The sequence below is a fragment of the Cuculus canorus genome, chromosome Z, assembly GCF_017976375.1.
Source record: "Cuculus canorus isolate bCucCan1 chromosome Z, bCucCan1.pri, whole genome shotgun sequence".
Lineage (NCBI taxonomy): Eukaryota > Metazoa > Chordata > Aves > Cuculiformes > Cuculidae > Cuculus > Cuculus canorus.
This window is the reverse complement of record NC_071441.1, coordinates 67,831,148-67,847,975: the sequence shown is the minus strand read 5'-3', so window position 1 is coordinate 67,847,975 and position 16,828 is coordinate 67,831,148. Positions and strand designations below refer to the sequence as shown.

Sequence of the window (16,828 nt, the reverse complement as noted above, 5' to 3'; positions counted from 1 at the left end):
TTGAAATCACTGTGGACTGCACATAGAGAGACTGTGTGCAATCTTGGGTTCCTACATTTCATTTCACACTCTGGTTTGTCTGCCCTGTTAGCTCATGTCAGTGCTGTCTTTAATGCACATCTGAAACTTTAGTCAATGGCTGAATTTTGACAGCGAACAGAACGGTAAAAATTGAATAGAGGGTGGCTGGTTGTGGGAGCATTCTTACCTCAGAATTAAATGAACTTTTGCATTTTGTAAGAGGTATGCAAGTGACCAGAGGCCTCTCTTTTTTACAGATACAGTTGAATAGCAGTGTAATACACACCTTGTGCCTGTCCTTTGTGTTTCCAGTTGCTGGATACTGTACTGTACTAGTGCCCAATGATGGCCCAAATTTTTAACTATTGAATTTGCTACTTTATAGGTATTTGTTACAGTTACTGTGTCTGCGCCAGTCTGAGAATGGATAATATGAGCTATCTCCTTACTAACTGATAGAATAGACTGGGATCCAGGGAGGCACTTTCGATGCCTCCAGCTTAGTGCCCAATCCAAACAGGTTGGTTCCAGGCAGAAAGAGACATAGGCCATGCAGCGACTTTGTGCTGAATTGGGAGTCCACAGGAAATGCTGAACGTGGTGGCCCATCTGAACTTGTGCTCTTCTGTGGTGTTGGGGTGCAGCACTGAGACAAGCTCTTTATGTACTATTTGTGATGGAAGTACCATGTCCTCTTCTTAGCACTTTCCCAAGCAGAGATTTATTTATTTAGAGCAAGGTGATGGGAACAATAGGTATGCTGATGACTGCTGTTACAGATGGAACCTCATTCCTGGGTCTTCCTCAGCTAAAAGGGTTTTAAACTCAGGTCTGCAGTCCAGAGAGCAACCTGGTCACATGTTACAGAGGAATCTAGGCACTCTGTTTCCATTACCCTCTTACAGCTCCAAGTGGTTCAGGTTCTCTTTTATGTGTGTGTTGAAATGGGGAGGGGCCCTGGCTGTGAAACGCAATGCAAGAGCTATCTTGCAAAGGGTAACTCATGGCTTTGATACAGCTGTCCAGAATCAGTAAACATGACTTTGTGTTTGTCTCTTTCTAATGAGTGTTGGGTGTTTCCTGATGCACAGGAGCAGCAGAGAAGAGCTCAAAGCATGGAGCTGAAGACCGAACCCAGAATTTCATCATGGCAATGAAGGACCGCATGAAAATCCGGGAGCGGAACAAGCCGGAGATCTTTGACTTGATCAGAGATGTGTTCTGTGAGAGCAAAATGACACATGCTCAACAGATGAAGACAGTGAAACAGAGCGTGCTTGATGGCACCTCAAAATGGTCAGCAAAGATCACGATTACAGGTGAGTGAAGGAGGCATAAGTTCTCTTGGCCTTATGGGGGAGCCTCAGGTAAGAGAAAGTTGTTGTGAAGCTAGAGAGAGTGGAGAGGAAGGGCTTCCTGACCTGTGTCTCTTCTGCTCAGTGTTCAAGTAGCAGGTGGAGATACTCATCCCCACCCAGACCCTGTAGCGCGTAGCGGGCTGAGGCTCATTAGAAAAGCTCTCATATGTGATATTCTTGCTTCTCTGGCTACTCTGAGCTGCTGCTTCATATAATGTGCAGACACTTTGTCTTGTTGCAGACTGGTTGTAACCCTTCTCTTTTCCTTCCAGTGGTGTGTGCTCAGGGTCTGCAGGCCAAAGACAAGACTGGGTCTAGTGACCCATACGTAACAGTTCAAGTGGGTAAAACCAAGAAGAGGACAAAAACCATTTTTGGGAATCTGAACCCAGTATGGGAAGAGAAGTTTTACTTGTAAGTGCTCTTACAATAACTCTCTGCCTTGTTTTGCCTATTCGTACCACCTGTGTTTTCTCTGTCAATACGCATTCCCACATAACCTCTCAGGTTCAATGGTTTTATTTCCACTCAGTGTTGTATTTGTTATCTGGAGGATTGATGTCTTTAACAATGTATGTAGTGAACATCTATTCATCTCATCTGTCTTACTTGTGTGTGTATAAATTGTCTGCTCTATGAACACTTGTATTGATGTTTCTGGAGAAAGCTAAAAGAAAAAGGAAAATCTTTAACTCAGCTACTTTTGTTCCTGACTAATAGACGTGCTTTCAAAATTCTTTGTACTATAAAGGAGTAAATTTTGTCTAAAAGACTAAGCAAACTTCCCATGAGCTATTGCGGTGACCTGCTACTGGTGTTTGACCAACAAATGTTAAAGGTAGTTAGTTGTCCTTGACATTGCCAGTCTTCCCTGTCAGTTCTTGAAAGTCAGCATAGCAATAACTTCAGAGATTATCTACTTTCAAGATGAGCAGTGTAGCAATGTCTGAGTTGAAAGCAAAAGCTGGAGGCACAATTCTTTAGATATCAACTGCTCTCAGAAGGCTGGAGAATGTATTATTCCATCCTACTTTTATTGAATAAGTAAACAGTACCCTCAGTTTATCATTGAACATGTTATAAAACAAAAGGGAGGCATGAAATCCAGCAAGAAAGTATTTTCTGAAGGTTGTGGATGATCTCACTTAACCTCAAACATCTTTGTTTCCTTTCATGTGTTAGTTCTTCCTTGTACTTTCTTTTTCCTTTTTTTCCCTTGTTTTTTCCTAAACTGTATGTAGGGAGCTCTCACAGTAAGCTGAAGTTTGTTTGTGTTTTAAAATCAGGCTTATATCAACCCAGCTTTGTCTTCTCACTGTACAGTACAAACAAAATTATTTTTAAAGTTGTGATCTACTCATTAACGTCAGAAAAAATCTTGGTGCTATTTTGAGCGAGCAAGCCCTTGGCTTTATTCTTAGTTTAATCCAAGGTAACATTACTGCTTGGTAAGTAGTAAGTGTGCTTAGGTGCCATTTGGATAACTCTAGTCACAATAGCAGAGACTCTGTGTGGGAGCCTTAAGGACCTCGATTTACCATGCCAAGTAGTTACCATGGTGTTTGCTGTGTGTTCCCTTCTAATTTTAGGAGCTTCAACAAATACAGTGTTTAAAGATAGATAGCGCAACGTGATAAATGTCACAGCTTTAACGATGCTGCTGTTTAGATTTTATCACCATGTCTGTGATTCAGCAGATAATATGCTGTTGGGCATTAGAGTTGATGCTACATTCTGTCTTGCCTGTGTATAGGTCATTGTTTTAATTGCCTTGGAATAGCAGGAGAAGATGAAGGAAATGAGTACAGTGTCCAAATCGATGGCAGGAGAGGATTCAGTACAGGGATCAATGTGTCATTTCATTAGTAGGTGTCAAAGCTCACCTTATGCTGGGTGCAGAGTGTGTCGTGTAGAACTGTATGCAGCACTGGTCTTTTACACACCCATCTTCCCTTTTTTTTGCATTTCTGTATCTTTTAGCAGCTTACAACTCTTAAAGTTTCTGAAATTTTCTACCCCATAATCAAATGGAAATTTAAATCAACATATGCAGAACAAAAATACTCATTACATACCAAGCTTTTTTAGACAAGATTGTCAGGACATCCAAGAGATTGTCAGATTTAAATGGCTGGGTTGGGTGTTTGTTCCTTAGAATGGAATAATTTTGAGAAAGGTGTGCTGGTAGTTACTGAAAGCCTACCTTGCAGCAGACATGAAAGGTTTGGTGTTCAAAATGCTTTTTGATTTCAATGTGTGCAAGGTATGTGAGGAGAGAGAGGTCAGGTAAATAACTAATGTGTATGTCAGCAATTGCTGTTCCTTTTCTGTTTGACTATGTGGACAGACTTGTTGGTAGCTGGTGTTCATTAGGTGCCCAGTGCGTTTTATATGATCACAATTCTGATGTCTTTTCAAAGGTTGGATATAGAGCCAGAAATCTGTGTGCATCACTCATTATAATTATAGTGTTGGCTATTGTAATCCGTGGTATGAATTCAGCAGACTATATACAGCTGAGTGGTACAGTTCTTTCTACAGACTCAGTAAAGTTTGCTAAGGGCAGCTTAAGCAAGTTTTAAAATTTTAAAGCCTGCAGTAGCCTATTTCAAGTAATTTTTCTGTGCTTGCTTATGGATGGAAAGGTATATTAATTTAGAAACCTCTGCTTAAAGATGACTTGGTTCCTTTTCTATATATTTTCGGAAAAAAAAAAAGTTGTGGTAGGCTTGACCCAGTTTGAAAGTCCAGATTTAGAATTGTATTTTAGAAAAGGCAAGGTTGAAAACACTTTGGGTTTCCCTTGTAGGTGCTATTTAGGTCATTAGTAACCTGTGTTACTGTAGGCATCTGCTTAAATTAATGACCAGTTCTTGAAGCATATTCATGTTGCCTGAATGAGTGATTTGCAGGTCCTGTTTCTTTCTGAAAATTGTCCTTTTGCATATTTACATCTTCAGCTTTAGGCAATGTGATGTTAAAGAGTGATTTTCATATCTTGCATTGAAATCTGGAGACCTATGAAAATATTAGGCATTGATCTTTCTCTGTGGTTCAGAGCTTTACAAACTTGGTGCAGAGACTGCATATATGGTACTTGGAAGGATGGAGCTTGATGAGAGACTCCAGTCATTGCTGCAATGCAGGACTGTTGTTCTGTGAGCGTCCACTAAGGAAGCCCTGCTTCCCTTGGCTATACAACCCATTCCCCTTCTGCAGTAATGCTCAATCTCTTTCCTATACTTCTGATGAGCAGACTTACAGGTAGCCTCCTTCATTTGCCATGTATCCCTGCCCTCTTTCCTGGCCCATAATTCTAGCTGAACGAAAGGCAGCTCGTCTAGCCCGTAGCTTGTTCTGAGTTGTCTGACCCGGTTGGTACATGAGAGCTGGGTGGCTGCACACTTCCCAGGGATGACAGCTGGTGAGGGTCTCTTCTCTCTTCTCTCTTCTCTTCTCTTCTCTTCTCTTCTCTTCTCTTCTCTTCTCTTCTCTTCTCTTCTCTTCTCTTCTCTTCTCTTCTCTTCTCTTCTCTTCTCTTCTCTTCTCTTCTCTTCTCTTCTCTTCTCTTCTCTTCTCTTCTCTTCTCTTCTCTTCTCTTCTCTTCTCTTCTCTTCTCTTCTCTTCTCTTCTCTTCTCTTCTCTTCTCTTCTCTTCTCTTCCTGTAATTTTTCACAAAACCTGTTGGAATATAGGAGCATTCATAAAGAGTCTGCGTAAGTCTAATTTCCTTAAGAAGCAGCCCAGTGATGTTAATGGGAAGATATTTTTGCCCTATTCAATGCAGTTAGAATTCATTTCCCATTTAGACATGTTTTAGACTGTCAGTAGAAAATACAGGCTTCCTAGAATCCCTTTTTTTTTTTTTCTTTTTTTTTTTTTAAAAAGGTTGAAGCTGAGCATCCATTTGAATGGGTTACAATAGCAGACAGTTCAGGAGAATTAACTTGACTGCAGGACAGATTTTTTTGTTTTAAAGGGAGAACTCTGGGCTCATTTGGAGTCTGCTTGTCCGTACCTTTCATCCAGGAAGCACCCTGGTCCTTAATGACTGTAAGAACAATAAGCTGCTGGATTTAAACAGGATGTTCCTGTTTTTCTTGGCCTAGGCACAAAGTGACTCGTTCATTTTACAGTAATGTCCCCTAGAAACTGCATGGTCTGAGTACAGCTGTGTCTGGAGCTTTGATGGGTGGGTGTGAAATCACTGCCTGGAACAGATTACATTGTCACTGAACAGTTTGCAAGAGGCATGTTTATTCTCTCTCACTGCAGAGGAGTAATTGAGTTAAAATAAATGCAGTGCCTCCTGCTAGCAGATAATATTTTACTAGAACCTGCAGAGCCTCACATGGTATACATACCTGTTAGTCCTTTGGGAATGGTGCTGTTGCGTAGCTAACCACTGGTTTGTCACCCAGAAGCTTTTATTTGATTCTGCACCTTTCCTTTCAGCTGCTGAGCCTCTTACCAAGCTCAGCGTCTTTTCAGTATCTCTGTGGTTATAGGTGACTGTTCCAAAGTTGTATTTTAGACTTCCCCTTCTGAGACCACTGTGTTTATAAATGTTACTGTAACACTACACTCTCAGCCTCCCTTCCTTGCATGGCTGGGGCCATTCGGTTTGTCTGGCTTTCTTTGTTCTCCAGGTACTGCAGATACTGAAACTGACACTCTGATAAAATCCCGCTTGTTTCCCTGCCCAGTTACTAATGTGAAGCTTAAATCTGAAGGCAGAGTTGATGCCTTGTGGCAAGTGCCTTTTGGGAAGCAGAGTTAATGTAGCTTAGGATGTAGCTCTCTATCACTTTATCTGCTCTTTGTAGTTAGGAGAGCTGCACCATTAATTTGTCAGTTGATGTTGTAGCACTGGGTAGCAGCAAAATTATTGTACTTGTTCCCCTAAGAAAAGAGCGTCATGCTCGTAAGAACAGAAAACTCATTTCTTTGTTCTTAGAGATAGCAACAGCTGGATCTCGGGGCATATTATTGTGCTGTCATGCATAACTTCTAAGCTGCTAAGGATTTTAGCTTCATTCTCTTACCATTCTTATTTTGCCTTCAGTGTTTTCTCCACTGCCCTGTTTTCTCACTAATAGAAGAGACTTAGCCTTGTTTAAAAATTAACCTGTTCTGAGAAGTTTTCTGCCTTCTATTCCCATTGAGGTTGGCCACAACAGAGCTGCTTGTTGGACCCTGCTGTGTCAAGATGCTTCATTTGAACCATATCCAAATCTTCCTGCTTTTTCAACCAGACCATTTCCCATAGACAACATTTTTTTCTGCTCCCTCCGTGTGTGTGGCTATAAGTCTTTACTGGGCTTTCACGTACTGGTTGCTGCAACTACTCATTTCTTTCTCATTTTCCAGTAAATCGCTTTGCTTTTTTTTGAAGCTTTGCTCCTCAGAAGCAAAAGTTTCCTCCTAAAATGATCACGGGTCCTGAAGTCTTGCTGATCTGTTGTCTCTTGTGTACTCTCATCTATTAATTCTGCAAGCAATTCTTCACTTTCTTTCTCCCTCTCTGTACCATTGTTTGAAATGTCCCCTGCACTGGACAATGCAACTTTACAGGCCCTTCTTGAGAGCTGCATCTGCCATGATGCAGAAGTGAAACTGCTCACAGACTGTGGCCATACAGATATTCACTAGATTCTTGGAACTGTAAATATTGTTTTTAATACTAAACACAACAAAAGTACTTAATTCTGGGATTGAATTATGTACTTTTAAATCTATTTTTTATTGTTGGTTCTTCTGCTCCCTCACTTCCATTGTTCTTGTGACATCTACTTGTTGCTTTTTGACTTTATTGGCCTGTCAGCTCCATGAGGCATGGTCTGTCTTCCCCTCTGGGAGCTTCCAAGCACAGCAGAGTCTTGGCTGCATTTGGAGCTTCTGGGCTCTCCGTTTCTTCAGGCAAAAAATACAAGAAACTGACATAATTTAAGGAAACATCTTTATGTAAAATGAATATGTGGAGTAATGGGGTCATGTTGGCATTCCACCTCTCTAGACTGCAAAGTGCATTTTAGAAATGCACAAGCTGGATCTCACTGCACCATTAGTGGCTTGGTAAGTCCTGCAGAGTTAATGTTAGAGGACCACAAAGATGATCAGAGGGCTGGCATGCCTCCCATGTGAGCACAGGCTGTGAGAGTTGGGGTTGTGCATCCTAGAGAAGAGAAGGCTCTGGGGAGACCTTAGAGCAGCTTCCAGTACCTAAAGGTGACCTGCAGGGGAAGGGGTCCTCCCCCTGGGGAGGGTCTCTTTATCAGAGAGTGCAAGGATAGAACAAGGGGGAATAGTCTTAAGCTGAAAGATGGGAGGCTTAGATTAGATTTTAGGAAGAATTTTTTACCTGTAAGGGTGGGGAGGCACTGCCACAGGTTGCCCAGAGAAGCAGCGATTTCTCCATCCTAGAAGTGTTCAAGGCCAGGTTGAATGGGACCATGATCAATGGGAGGTGCTCTGCCCGTGACAGGGGTTTTGAGCTGGATGATCTTTACGGCCCTTTACAACTCAAACCATTCTACGATTCTGTGAATGTGTTGATAATCACATTTCTTGAGATCAGAATTGATTGGGAAGAAAAGTCCCTGTGGATGATACAAATGGACCTTCACCCTTATGGTTATTTACCTCTTCATAACTGGTGTAGGTTCACCAGTGAGAGTTAACCATGTCAGAATGTTACAGGTTTTCAGTTTGGCACTCTCTATGCCTTAAACTTATGATCTTTACTGTGGGTAAAGACCATATGGTGAACTGTTGGGCCAATTGTTTTATAGGTATGCCTTTGTATCTCTTTGGCAGAACTGTCAGTATTGCCACAACCTAACCAGGCTTATGACTTTGGCTTTAGCATTTATGTGGAATCATGGAATCATACAATGGTTTGAGATGCAAGGGACCGTAAAGCTCATTCAGTTCCAGCCCCCTGCCGCAAGCACACCTCCCGTGAAACCTGGCTGCTCAAGGCTCCAAGGAGGTTAACAATCCTGCAAGTGTTATTAACACGAACAGCAAATTATTAGCAAATTCAGCACAAATGTAATTGTTTTTTTTTTTTTCAGAGCATGGATAATCACTGGTTGGAAGTGGTGTTCTGATCATTTTTAGACACTTCTTTTTCTTTCTTTCTACTTTTTGAAGGAGAAGAGGCTTATGCAAAACTCCATCCCTGACATCATCTGAGCCAGCTTGGGTGAACATTTACAGATGGGCAGAGGTCTAAGAACTAAGAATAATTTTCTACAATTTTTTTTTGTGGAAACTGGGGCTAGATTAGAAGGATACAAATTGCTGTCTTCATTGTGGGAGGCACTAATAGTGTAAATTCAGCAGATGCCTGTTCTGTTTAGGTACCAATATACAAATTAGCTTACGTCTAGGCAGGCCACTGTGTGTGCAGACCAGAATTAACTACAGCTTCATGTGCTCGCCTACTTCCCCTCAGTCCAGTTGCTAGCTGGATGTGGGACGAGGCCAGAGTATTGGCAGAGTAGAAGATACATGTGGGGAGCTGGTGGTTTGGGGTTGGATGAGGCCGAAGGGGAATGAATGTGGCAGAAGAGATGGAGGAATGGAGGGAGGTAGAGGGCAAGTCAGCAGAACCAGGCTCAGCTGCTTCCACTGCTCCTGCAATCATCAGCTTCAGGCTGAAAAACTTGATAGATGACTATTTATTTTATTTCATTTCAGTTTTCTTAAAGATTTAGTGTGCTATTTCTTGAGAACATTACTTTATTTGGTAGCTTGAAGAGTAAAAGCAAGTTCTTTATAAAAATGGCACCATTGCAAACATATGAGAATAAGGATATAAAAGGAGAAGGCAATTTCTGAGCCATTTACAAAGGGAACCTGGTTTCCAATTTCTTGCCTTCTGAAATGGGCCTGAAAGTGTTCAGTAGTTTCTTCCCTGCAATGAGACCACAGAGTGTTTCTTCTCTCCTCGTCCTCTTGGGAAAACTGTGGGAGACTGGACAGATGTATGTGTGCACAGAGTGAAGTCAAACTTAAAAATGTAGCAAGAAGTGGGACAGGCATCTTTAGAAATGTGCCAGCTACTGTATTAATAAAGGAGAAAGTTGCTCGCAGCAGAGCTTGTTAGGCACAGCCTTACGGGGTCATAATTCTGTCACAAATTGAGAGCTATTTCTCATTAGTTAAAAATCCTGTTAAGACTTAACAAGGCCGGGCACCTCGGTATTCCTGGTTCTGTTTTGGGGTGCTCTCTGTAAGGCGAACTGGTGTTGGCACAGCTGTCTTTGTTCTCTGAAAGTAAGGACTGTGTTTCCTACAGACTTACTGATGTTTTGTGGGTGAGCCACCAGCCCTAAGCTTTCAGCTGCTGTGAGTGAGTGATAAGACTCACTCTGGCATGGGTGCAGCATAATGAATGTGAATAGAGCCATCTCCTAAAAACAACAGAGAAAGGTATGGTATAACAGAAGATTCAGCAGCTGAGTAAATGCTACTGGAAAGTTTCCCATAGCACTAAGCAGCAAGTTATGCTCCTGTAGCTAATGATAGCCAGCCGCTCCAGGAGTGTGGGATGATGCATGTGGAACCGCCTAAGGTAGAATTAGGTCTAAATAGTGAATGTTTTCCTAAAGGGAAGAGCAGTGTTTGATCCTTCGTAGCAAAGACACAAGATCAAAGCAATCCTAACCAAGAACTAGCATAGCAGAAAGTGAGGTCTGAAGAAGTCAGGAGCTAACTTAGTGATGTTTTGTGAAGGGCAATGTGTGCCAGGCTGTGTTTTTTTAGGTAGCTGTGCACTCCTGAACACTTGAGTGTTTATGGTACTGCCAGGATGTACGTTAGTGCACTACGTCAGGAACAGAGGGTTTCTTTTACATGCTTATGCTGTGTTGCTGGTAGATACAGCAATGCACTTGGATAAATTTGAGAGCTACAGAGAGCAGCAGTCCTAGCGTTCCCTGCTTGTGAATGGTTACTGCATGTTTTGTTAAAGGGAGACATCCTTAGAAGTAGAGGAAGAGGAAGGGGAGAATAAAAGAAGGAGAGAAAAATTGGATCTTCTTTCTTCTGAACTCTAATTATGGCTTTGATTGCACAGCAAATGCCGGGAGCAGCGGTGCTTTCTGCCCATAATCAAAACTGCCTGGAATTGCCTCTGACTTTCTCCATGTAATTCCCAGCTATTCCTCTATGCTGGAGGAATTGGTAGTAACTGCATAGCTGTCTGTTAAGCAGTCCTGAATCACGATGGGAGCCTATATGGTTTCTTGGCAGGGAGAATGCAAATGCCAGTCACTGCCACATTTTATTGACCGGGCTTAGCAGATCTCTTCTGACCCATTTCTTCCTTCTCACTGTTGCTTAGCAACAGATGCAGGATGTTAAAGTTAAAAAGACTGGAAAACAGGCCTTCAGCAGAAGTTGCCTGTTTTCAGAGGCTTTATTTCCTTGAGGGCAGATATTTGTAGTGGTTATGGTGAGTAATCACTCTTGTCACAGTCTCATATGAGCATTCAAATTGCTTTATTGTATTGCATACCCTGTAAATGGGCAGAGCTCTTATTATAAGGTTCTTCTACCTACTTCTGACATCCACGAACCTGTTTGTGTCTACAAAAGATATCTGAACACCTAAAAAGAGAGTGAGGCTGGAAATTCTGCCTGTGCATTAGGCTGGAGGGTGCCTATTCAGCAAACCGTAGACTGCTTTTTTAAAAAAAAACCGAAATGTCTTTAATGACCTGCTTGGGGCACAAAGTATCTGGTGTGAATAATAGGCAGACTCAACTCTGGTAATTAAATACCAATGTTATAACTATGTATCTCACCCTTCCCTCCCAGAGGCAGGCAGTCTTTATATCATCTGATGGCAACATATTGTGTATTTATACACTACTGCTTTTTTACTATCTTAAAGTAAGAGAGCTACCTTCATCTGAGCTCTTTATTTTTCATTAGAAAACCTCATGAAGGGTGTTTGTCATAGGCTTTGACCGTGCTATCCTAGATATTACATATGCATAAACACCAGTAGCCTGTGACGCTTAAAGCTAACAGAAGATCATTGGTGAGGAGAGCTATCAGGAAACAGTGAGAAGCTCATTGATATTTTTGGGCTGTATATGCTGAGATTAGCAGCCTAGCCATCACCAGGCTTTGGTGGGCTTCACAGCAAAAGCAACAACAGTGAAGAGGATTCTCAAGTTCAAGGAGCTGCTGCTGGGTGAGGGCGAGCAAGAGAGTTGCAGCCACTTAGTGAGTCTGAAGATGGTGGCTGTGGTCAGGGCAGGGCACTCCTGCAGAGTGCATCTGAAGTGCAGTACCTGCCATGTCAGAGGAGCATTTAGAGTGCACCAAAAAGTTGTTGTGTAGTTCCACTCAGATGCTCCAATTTTAAAGAAATAGGCATTTGTTTACCTTTTGTTTGTGCATCCCTTTAGTGTTGAACAAGTGAGTCAAGAGAAATGTGAAACACGTAGCATACAAATGTTGGCTGCATTATGTGTTCTTCAACATACTGTTTGTATTGTTTGCAGTGAGTGCCATAATTCTTCTGACCGGATCAAGGTGCGAGTGTGGGATGAAGATGATGACATCAAGTCTCGTGTCAAGCAGAGACTGAAACGCGAGTCTGATGATTTTCTGGGGCAGACAATCATTGAAGTCCGTACCCTGAGTGGAGAAATGGATGTGTGGTACAATCTTGGTGAGCAGGGTTTTGGGACTGAAAATGTCACATGTTGGTTCAGGGATGTTTGAGAGTGCTTGGAGAACTTTGGGAAGTTTACAAGAAAGAAAAGAAATACAACACTCCCACCGTCCCCCAAAACCACAAACTCCTCCATGATTTCAAGGGGCATGGTGGTGCTGCAGAGTAGCTGCAAAGCTTTGATCCCACTTAAAATGAAGAGGAACAGTGTGACATGTCAGAAGGGTGGTGGTTTTCCCTGTCAAGCATTGGGAAGTACAATGGGTAAATGCTTGGAGCAGGGTTGGATTCCACCTCTGCTGGAGGTATTTCCTGTCCTGTGCCCTTTTTTTTTTTGTGGTAACAGAAGAATTGTACCAGTCTGCAAGACCTGCATGTGCCCTACACTGAACTGGGAAGTTGTTCATATTTTTCCAACATCCCGTAGGATGTTGTAGAAGGTACTGACAAGTAACCAGATGACGCTGAGTTGACAGCCATAGTAATAAACCTAGGAGGTCTGAAATCTTTTTGATGCAGATAGCTAGCAATTCCCAGGAGTTCAGGACTGTGGTGAAGTCAGGAATACATTCCACATCAGTCAGCTCTGTTCTCAGAGAAGGGATTTGTCCTTGGTGGCTCAGTTTCAGCTGAATGAGTCCAAGACCAGGGACCCTATGATACATTTGCTGTCAGAATGACTGGCTTACAGTCAGTCTTCCAAAGCTTTTTCAGAAAAAAAGAGTCAGAAAGTTTTCTCCACAGTGACTCTGATCACAAGCTCAGCTTGAGCTTCCAGGAGTTTCTTTTCCAGTGTTGTTTCTCCAAGATGGATGAGCTCTGAATATGAAAAATGCATGTAATTTCTGATCATATTTCCTTCTAGAGAAGCGAACAGATAAGTCTGCAGTGTCTGGGGCTATTCGCCTACAAATCAGCGTGGAGATCAAAGGCGAGGAGAAGGTGGCACCATATCATATTCAGTACACTTGCCTTCACGAGGTAAGAAGTGAGTTCAGCTCAGCCATCACCATGTGACTTCTGTCTATTGAAGAACCAATTTTCTGACCTTAGTTTTGTTGAAATGTTCTTCCTTGCCCTAGATAAGCTTCCTTTTCCCTGCTCTGCAGTCCTGGAAATATGCTGAATCATCATGCCTGCAATTGTGAAGGCAAGGGAGCCTTTAGGCTGTCTCTTCTGCTCTGGGGGTGGCTGTCTCAGTCTGTCCCACTGTCACAGCTCTGCTGCTGTCAGGCAGAGGTCGCGTGTTGGCTCAACTTAGAGCCCTCCACGAGTCTCATGTAAAGAAGCCTCTGAGTTTCTTTCAGCATGAGCTTTAGAGAAGGCACACTAAAATGCTTTATGAGTAAATGCTGATCATTGGAGTGACTCTGAGTGGTATGGATGTTGGTGTTGTAAATTCTTCTGTGGTGCTGTGCTGGTTTATAGCTATGAAAAACTGTTGGGGAGCAGAATAAAAGCTGTGGTTACTGAGTGCTGACCTGTTTCAGGGTCGACTAAGCTGGGCAGGCAGTGCTGTAGAAGCTGGGAGAAATCCAAAGGTGACTTGTAAGAATGACTAAAAGGAAAACCTTATCTCGCAGAGTAGGTGGCAGAGTCAGTCTCTGTTCTCTGCACTGAGTAAAGAAGAGTAATCAGAGCCTCTTTCATCTGATGTACAAAAATATCATGAGGTCCAGTGAGGTTTAAGCAAATTCAGATTAGAAAAGAAGGACAGATGTATCACAGAGAAATGTTCAGCTATGGGAACGTGTGTTTATCCAGCCACTTTGCTAGGTGAGCCCTGGGGTGTTTTCTGGCCTTACCAGGGAACAGATAAATATGAAGCTCAGGAAGACATCAGTAGGCTTCTTTTCGTAGGCTGTGTTCTGCCCTTCAATACATATTTATTGTTTTCGAATTCAATGATGGCTTCTGTTTGGTAAGCTGTTTTTTGATTTTTCTTCTGAGTACTCATGATGACTCGCTGCCCTTCTTTTTTGCAAATACATGTCTCTTTAAATATCACTTTCTTTCATTTGTATATCATAACATGAAGATGATTTACAGCTAGAATAATTTAATCAGGAAAAATAGTAGTGTAAAGCAGAGTCCTCTAGCTCCTAATGAGATCATTAGACTTTTGCATTCCTTACTACAGGGAGCCAGCTGTCTGAAAGGCTGATGAATCTGTAAGTGATGTGAATTTGAGGATTACTGAGAAACCCACTGCACTAAATGTGCAATTTCTGCACAGCGAGGATAGCTGAAAGCTGTTGCAGTGTTAGATAAAGTGAAAGGTTATATTGAATAATAATGCAAGTGTCTAGTTGTTAGGGGTAATGTTAAGGATGTCCTTTTCAGAAAAAAAATAATATCCTGTTTGGACTGTTCTGTTGTATAATAACAATTATAATAGAAAGCTGATACGGAGCTGTTATGTCAGATCATTTAAATAGCTTGTCCATGTTAAGGTGTTTTATTCCCAGGACAGAATTGCATAGGTTTCAGGAAACTAGTTACTTTGTGGCTTTGCTGTATTGAAGCACTCCTCTGCATCATTTGCAGTGTTGCTGGGTGCAGTTGGAGGTATGCATGCAAAAAAATTCAGGTAGGAGCAGTCGGGAAGAGAAGATGGTAAAAGCAGAAAAATGCATAATGAGTAGGGGGAAAGAAAGAGGCAGGAGTGCAAAGACATTTTTTTTAGTGCTCCGCTCAGCAGTTCCAAGGTCTTCATGAAGTTTTCAGCAGCTTCACGTTTAATTCCTGTTTTGTATTTCAGAACCTCTTTCACCATCTCACAGATGTGCAAGGAAATGGGGTGGTGAAGATCCCTGATGCCAAAGGAGATGATGCCTGGAAGGTGTATTTTGATGAGACAGCTCAAGAGATTGTGGATGAATTTGCAATGCGTTACGGCATTGAATCAATATACCAGGCCATGACGTAAGATGCATTTTGTGTGGTCTTCATTGCATATAACCAGTGTAACTAATTGATGTGACCATTAATATTTAGAAGATGAAATGTGTCGTTAATGGAAGACTTGGCAGTGACAGCTGCTCCTTATGGGGCTTCCTGTGAGCAGGAAGAGGCTGCCTGTCTCTGAATCACTGATTTTCTGAAAGTCTATGAATTAATGTGTGACAAAATGCTGGAATCAAGCATCTGAACAGTTTGTGCGAGCACTTTAAAACTAATTCTAAGGAATTACACAAACTTTCATAGAGTAAATGACCATATTTTATTACTGATTGCTGAGCCATTCCTCTTTTACCACTCTAAAATCTCTGTTGGAGCACTCTCTTGTTAAAAAGATACCACTCAAGGATTCCACTGATGATTTCTGATGATCTGAGAATGGATGAGGTTTTGTGAAAGCGTTTGTTCTATATGTCTGTTGTGGCAATTGTCACAGTCCTTTGAAGTTACTAATTTCCAAGGTGCTGCTGAGGGCATTTATAAGAAGTTTGAGAAATGGAGCCACTGGTTTGTCTGATTTGGAGCTAGGCTAATGCAAGTCATGATCTTCAAAGTGTTTTCCTTGTTACTCTGCTTTTACTTGGATTTGGGATTAGCCATTCTTCCTCTTAAAGACTAGTAGTGCTATACTTAGTTAATTTATTATTTCAAATGTAATATTAAATATATGAAGTGAACTTTTTCATGTTAGAAACTGAAAGTTTTGGCATCTGCATCCTTGGATGAGTTATGGTCTGTACTTAAGTCACCTTGCAAGCAGCTTTTGATTTAAGCCAAAGTGGAAAAGAATTGGAAGGTACCTCTGGAAATCTAGACCCTTCTGATAGCAGGGCTGACTTGCAAGTTGGAACAGACTGCTTGGGGCATCTTTCATTTTAAAAAGATTTCCAAGGATGGAGACTGACCACCTGTCTGGGCTCCTGTCCTCAGACCTTACCACTCTGAGGAAGAAATTCCTGTTTGAAATCCAGATAAGAAAATCCTGCTTTGAATTTCCTATACTGTTACCGTGCATATTGCTGCTTATCTTTTAATTTTCACTGTAAAAATTTTTTTGGTCTGACTCAGTCTTCTCACTAACCCTCTCATCCCTGCTAATTAGTCAAGACATTGTTCTCCACTCTTCATGCTTTCTCCCCTTCAAACTAAACAAAGTAACTTTATGTGTTTGTCTTTATTTACTCAGGGCCTAAATGACCATTTGGTACAGAGGTATCGTGTAGCCAGCAAATTAATATTCAGGCATCAATGTCATGTGTGTTTGGAATATTGGCTTGTGAATTCCTGTGAAATTCTTTCACTGGAGGTTTTTTTTGTTGTAATTATTTGTAGGTTAACTAGCATAGTAGCTAATGTCTGTGATGAGTCCTTTAGGGAGAAAGCTACATTTAGAAAATAGTTCCCAAATTTAGTTTGGGAGCTCAGAGTTCCTGCATGAAGTAAAAATGGCTCACCTCTCCTCTTTGTTGAAATGAACTTTGCTTCCCACATCACATAATATCAGACCTCTTAAGTGCTGGCTTTTCCTCCCCCTTATGTTTAACGTATTTTGTTTGATTGTTTAATCATTTAACAGGCCTGGATGCTTCTGGCATAATTTTGAGATTTCCTGCAGGGGAGTTCCTTGCCTTTTATGAGAGCAGTTAAATGGGAAAATGCAAATGATTGTGCAAGCTTCCTGCAGGCTGGAAGGGTTTAGCCCTAAGGAATCACATACCGGTGCAGCACAGAAATACTAGCTTGTATACTAGCTAAGGGGGATTAAAGGAATAGAGTCAAGTTGTGCTACGCA

At 41.7% G+C, this 16,828-nt stretch overlaps 1 protein-coding gene across 9 annotated transcripts in view; it reads left to right on the top strand.

Annotated features, from left to right (window-relative positions):
* UNC13B (unc-13 homolog B) overlaps positions 1–16,828 on the top strand; it is a 222,798-nt gene that overhangs the window by 144,080 nt on the left and 61,890 nt on the right. For all 9 annotated transcript variants that reach the window (XM_054053733.1, XM_054053731.1, XM_054053732.1 and 6 more), the window contains 5 exons: positions 1,113–1,340; positions 1,652–1,793; positions 11,903–12,072; positions 12,941–13,056; positions 14,837–15,000. In XM_054053733.1, the coding sequence (XP_053909708.1) occupies positions 1,113–1,340; positions 1,652–1,793; positions 11,903–12,072; positions 12,941–13,056; positions 14,837–15,000 (820 nt within the window). The remainder of the gene's footprint in view (positions 1–1,112; positions 1,341–1,651; positions 1,794–11,902; positions 12,073–12,940; positions 13,057–14,836; positions 15,001–16,828) is intronic.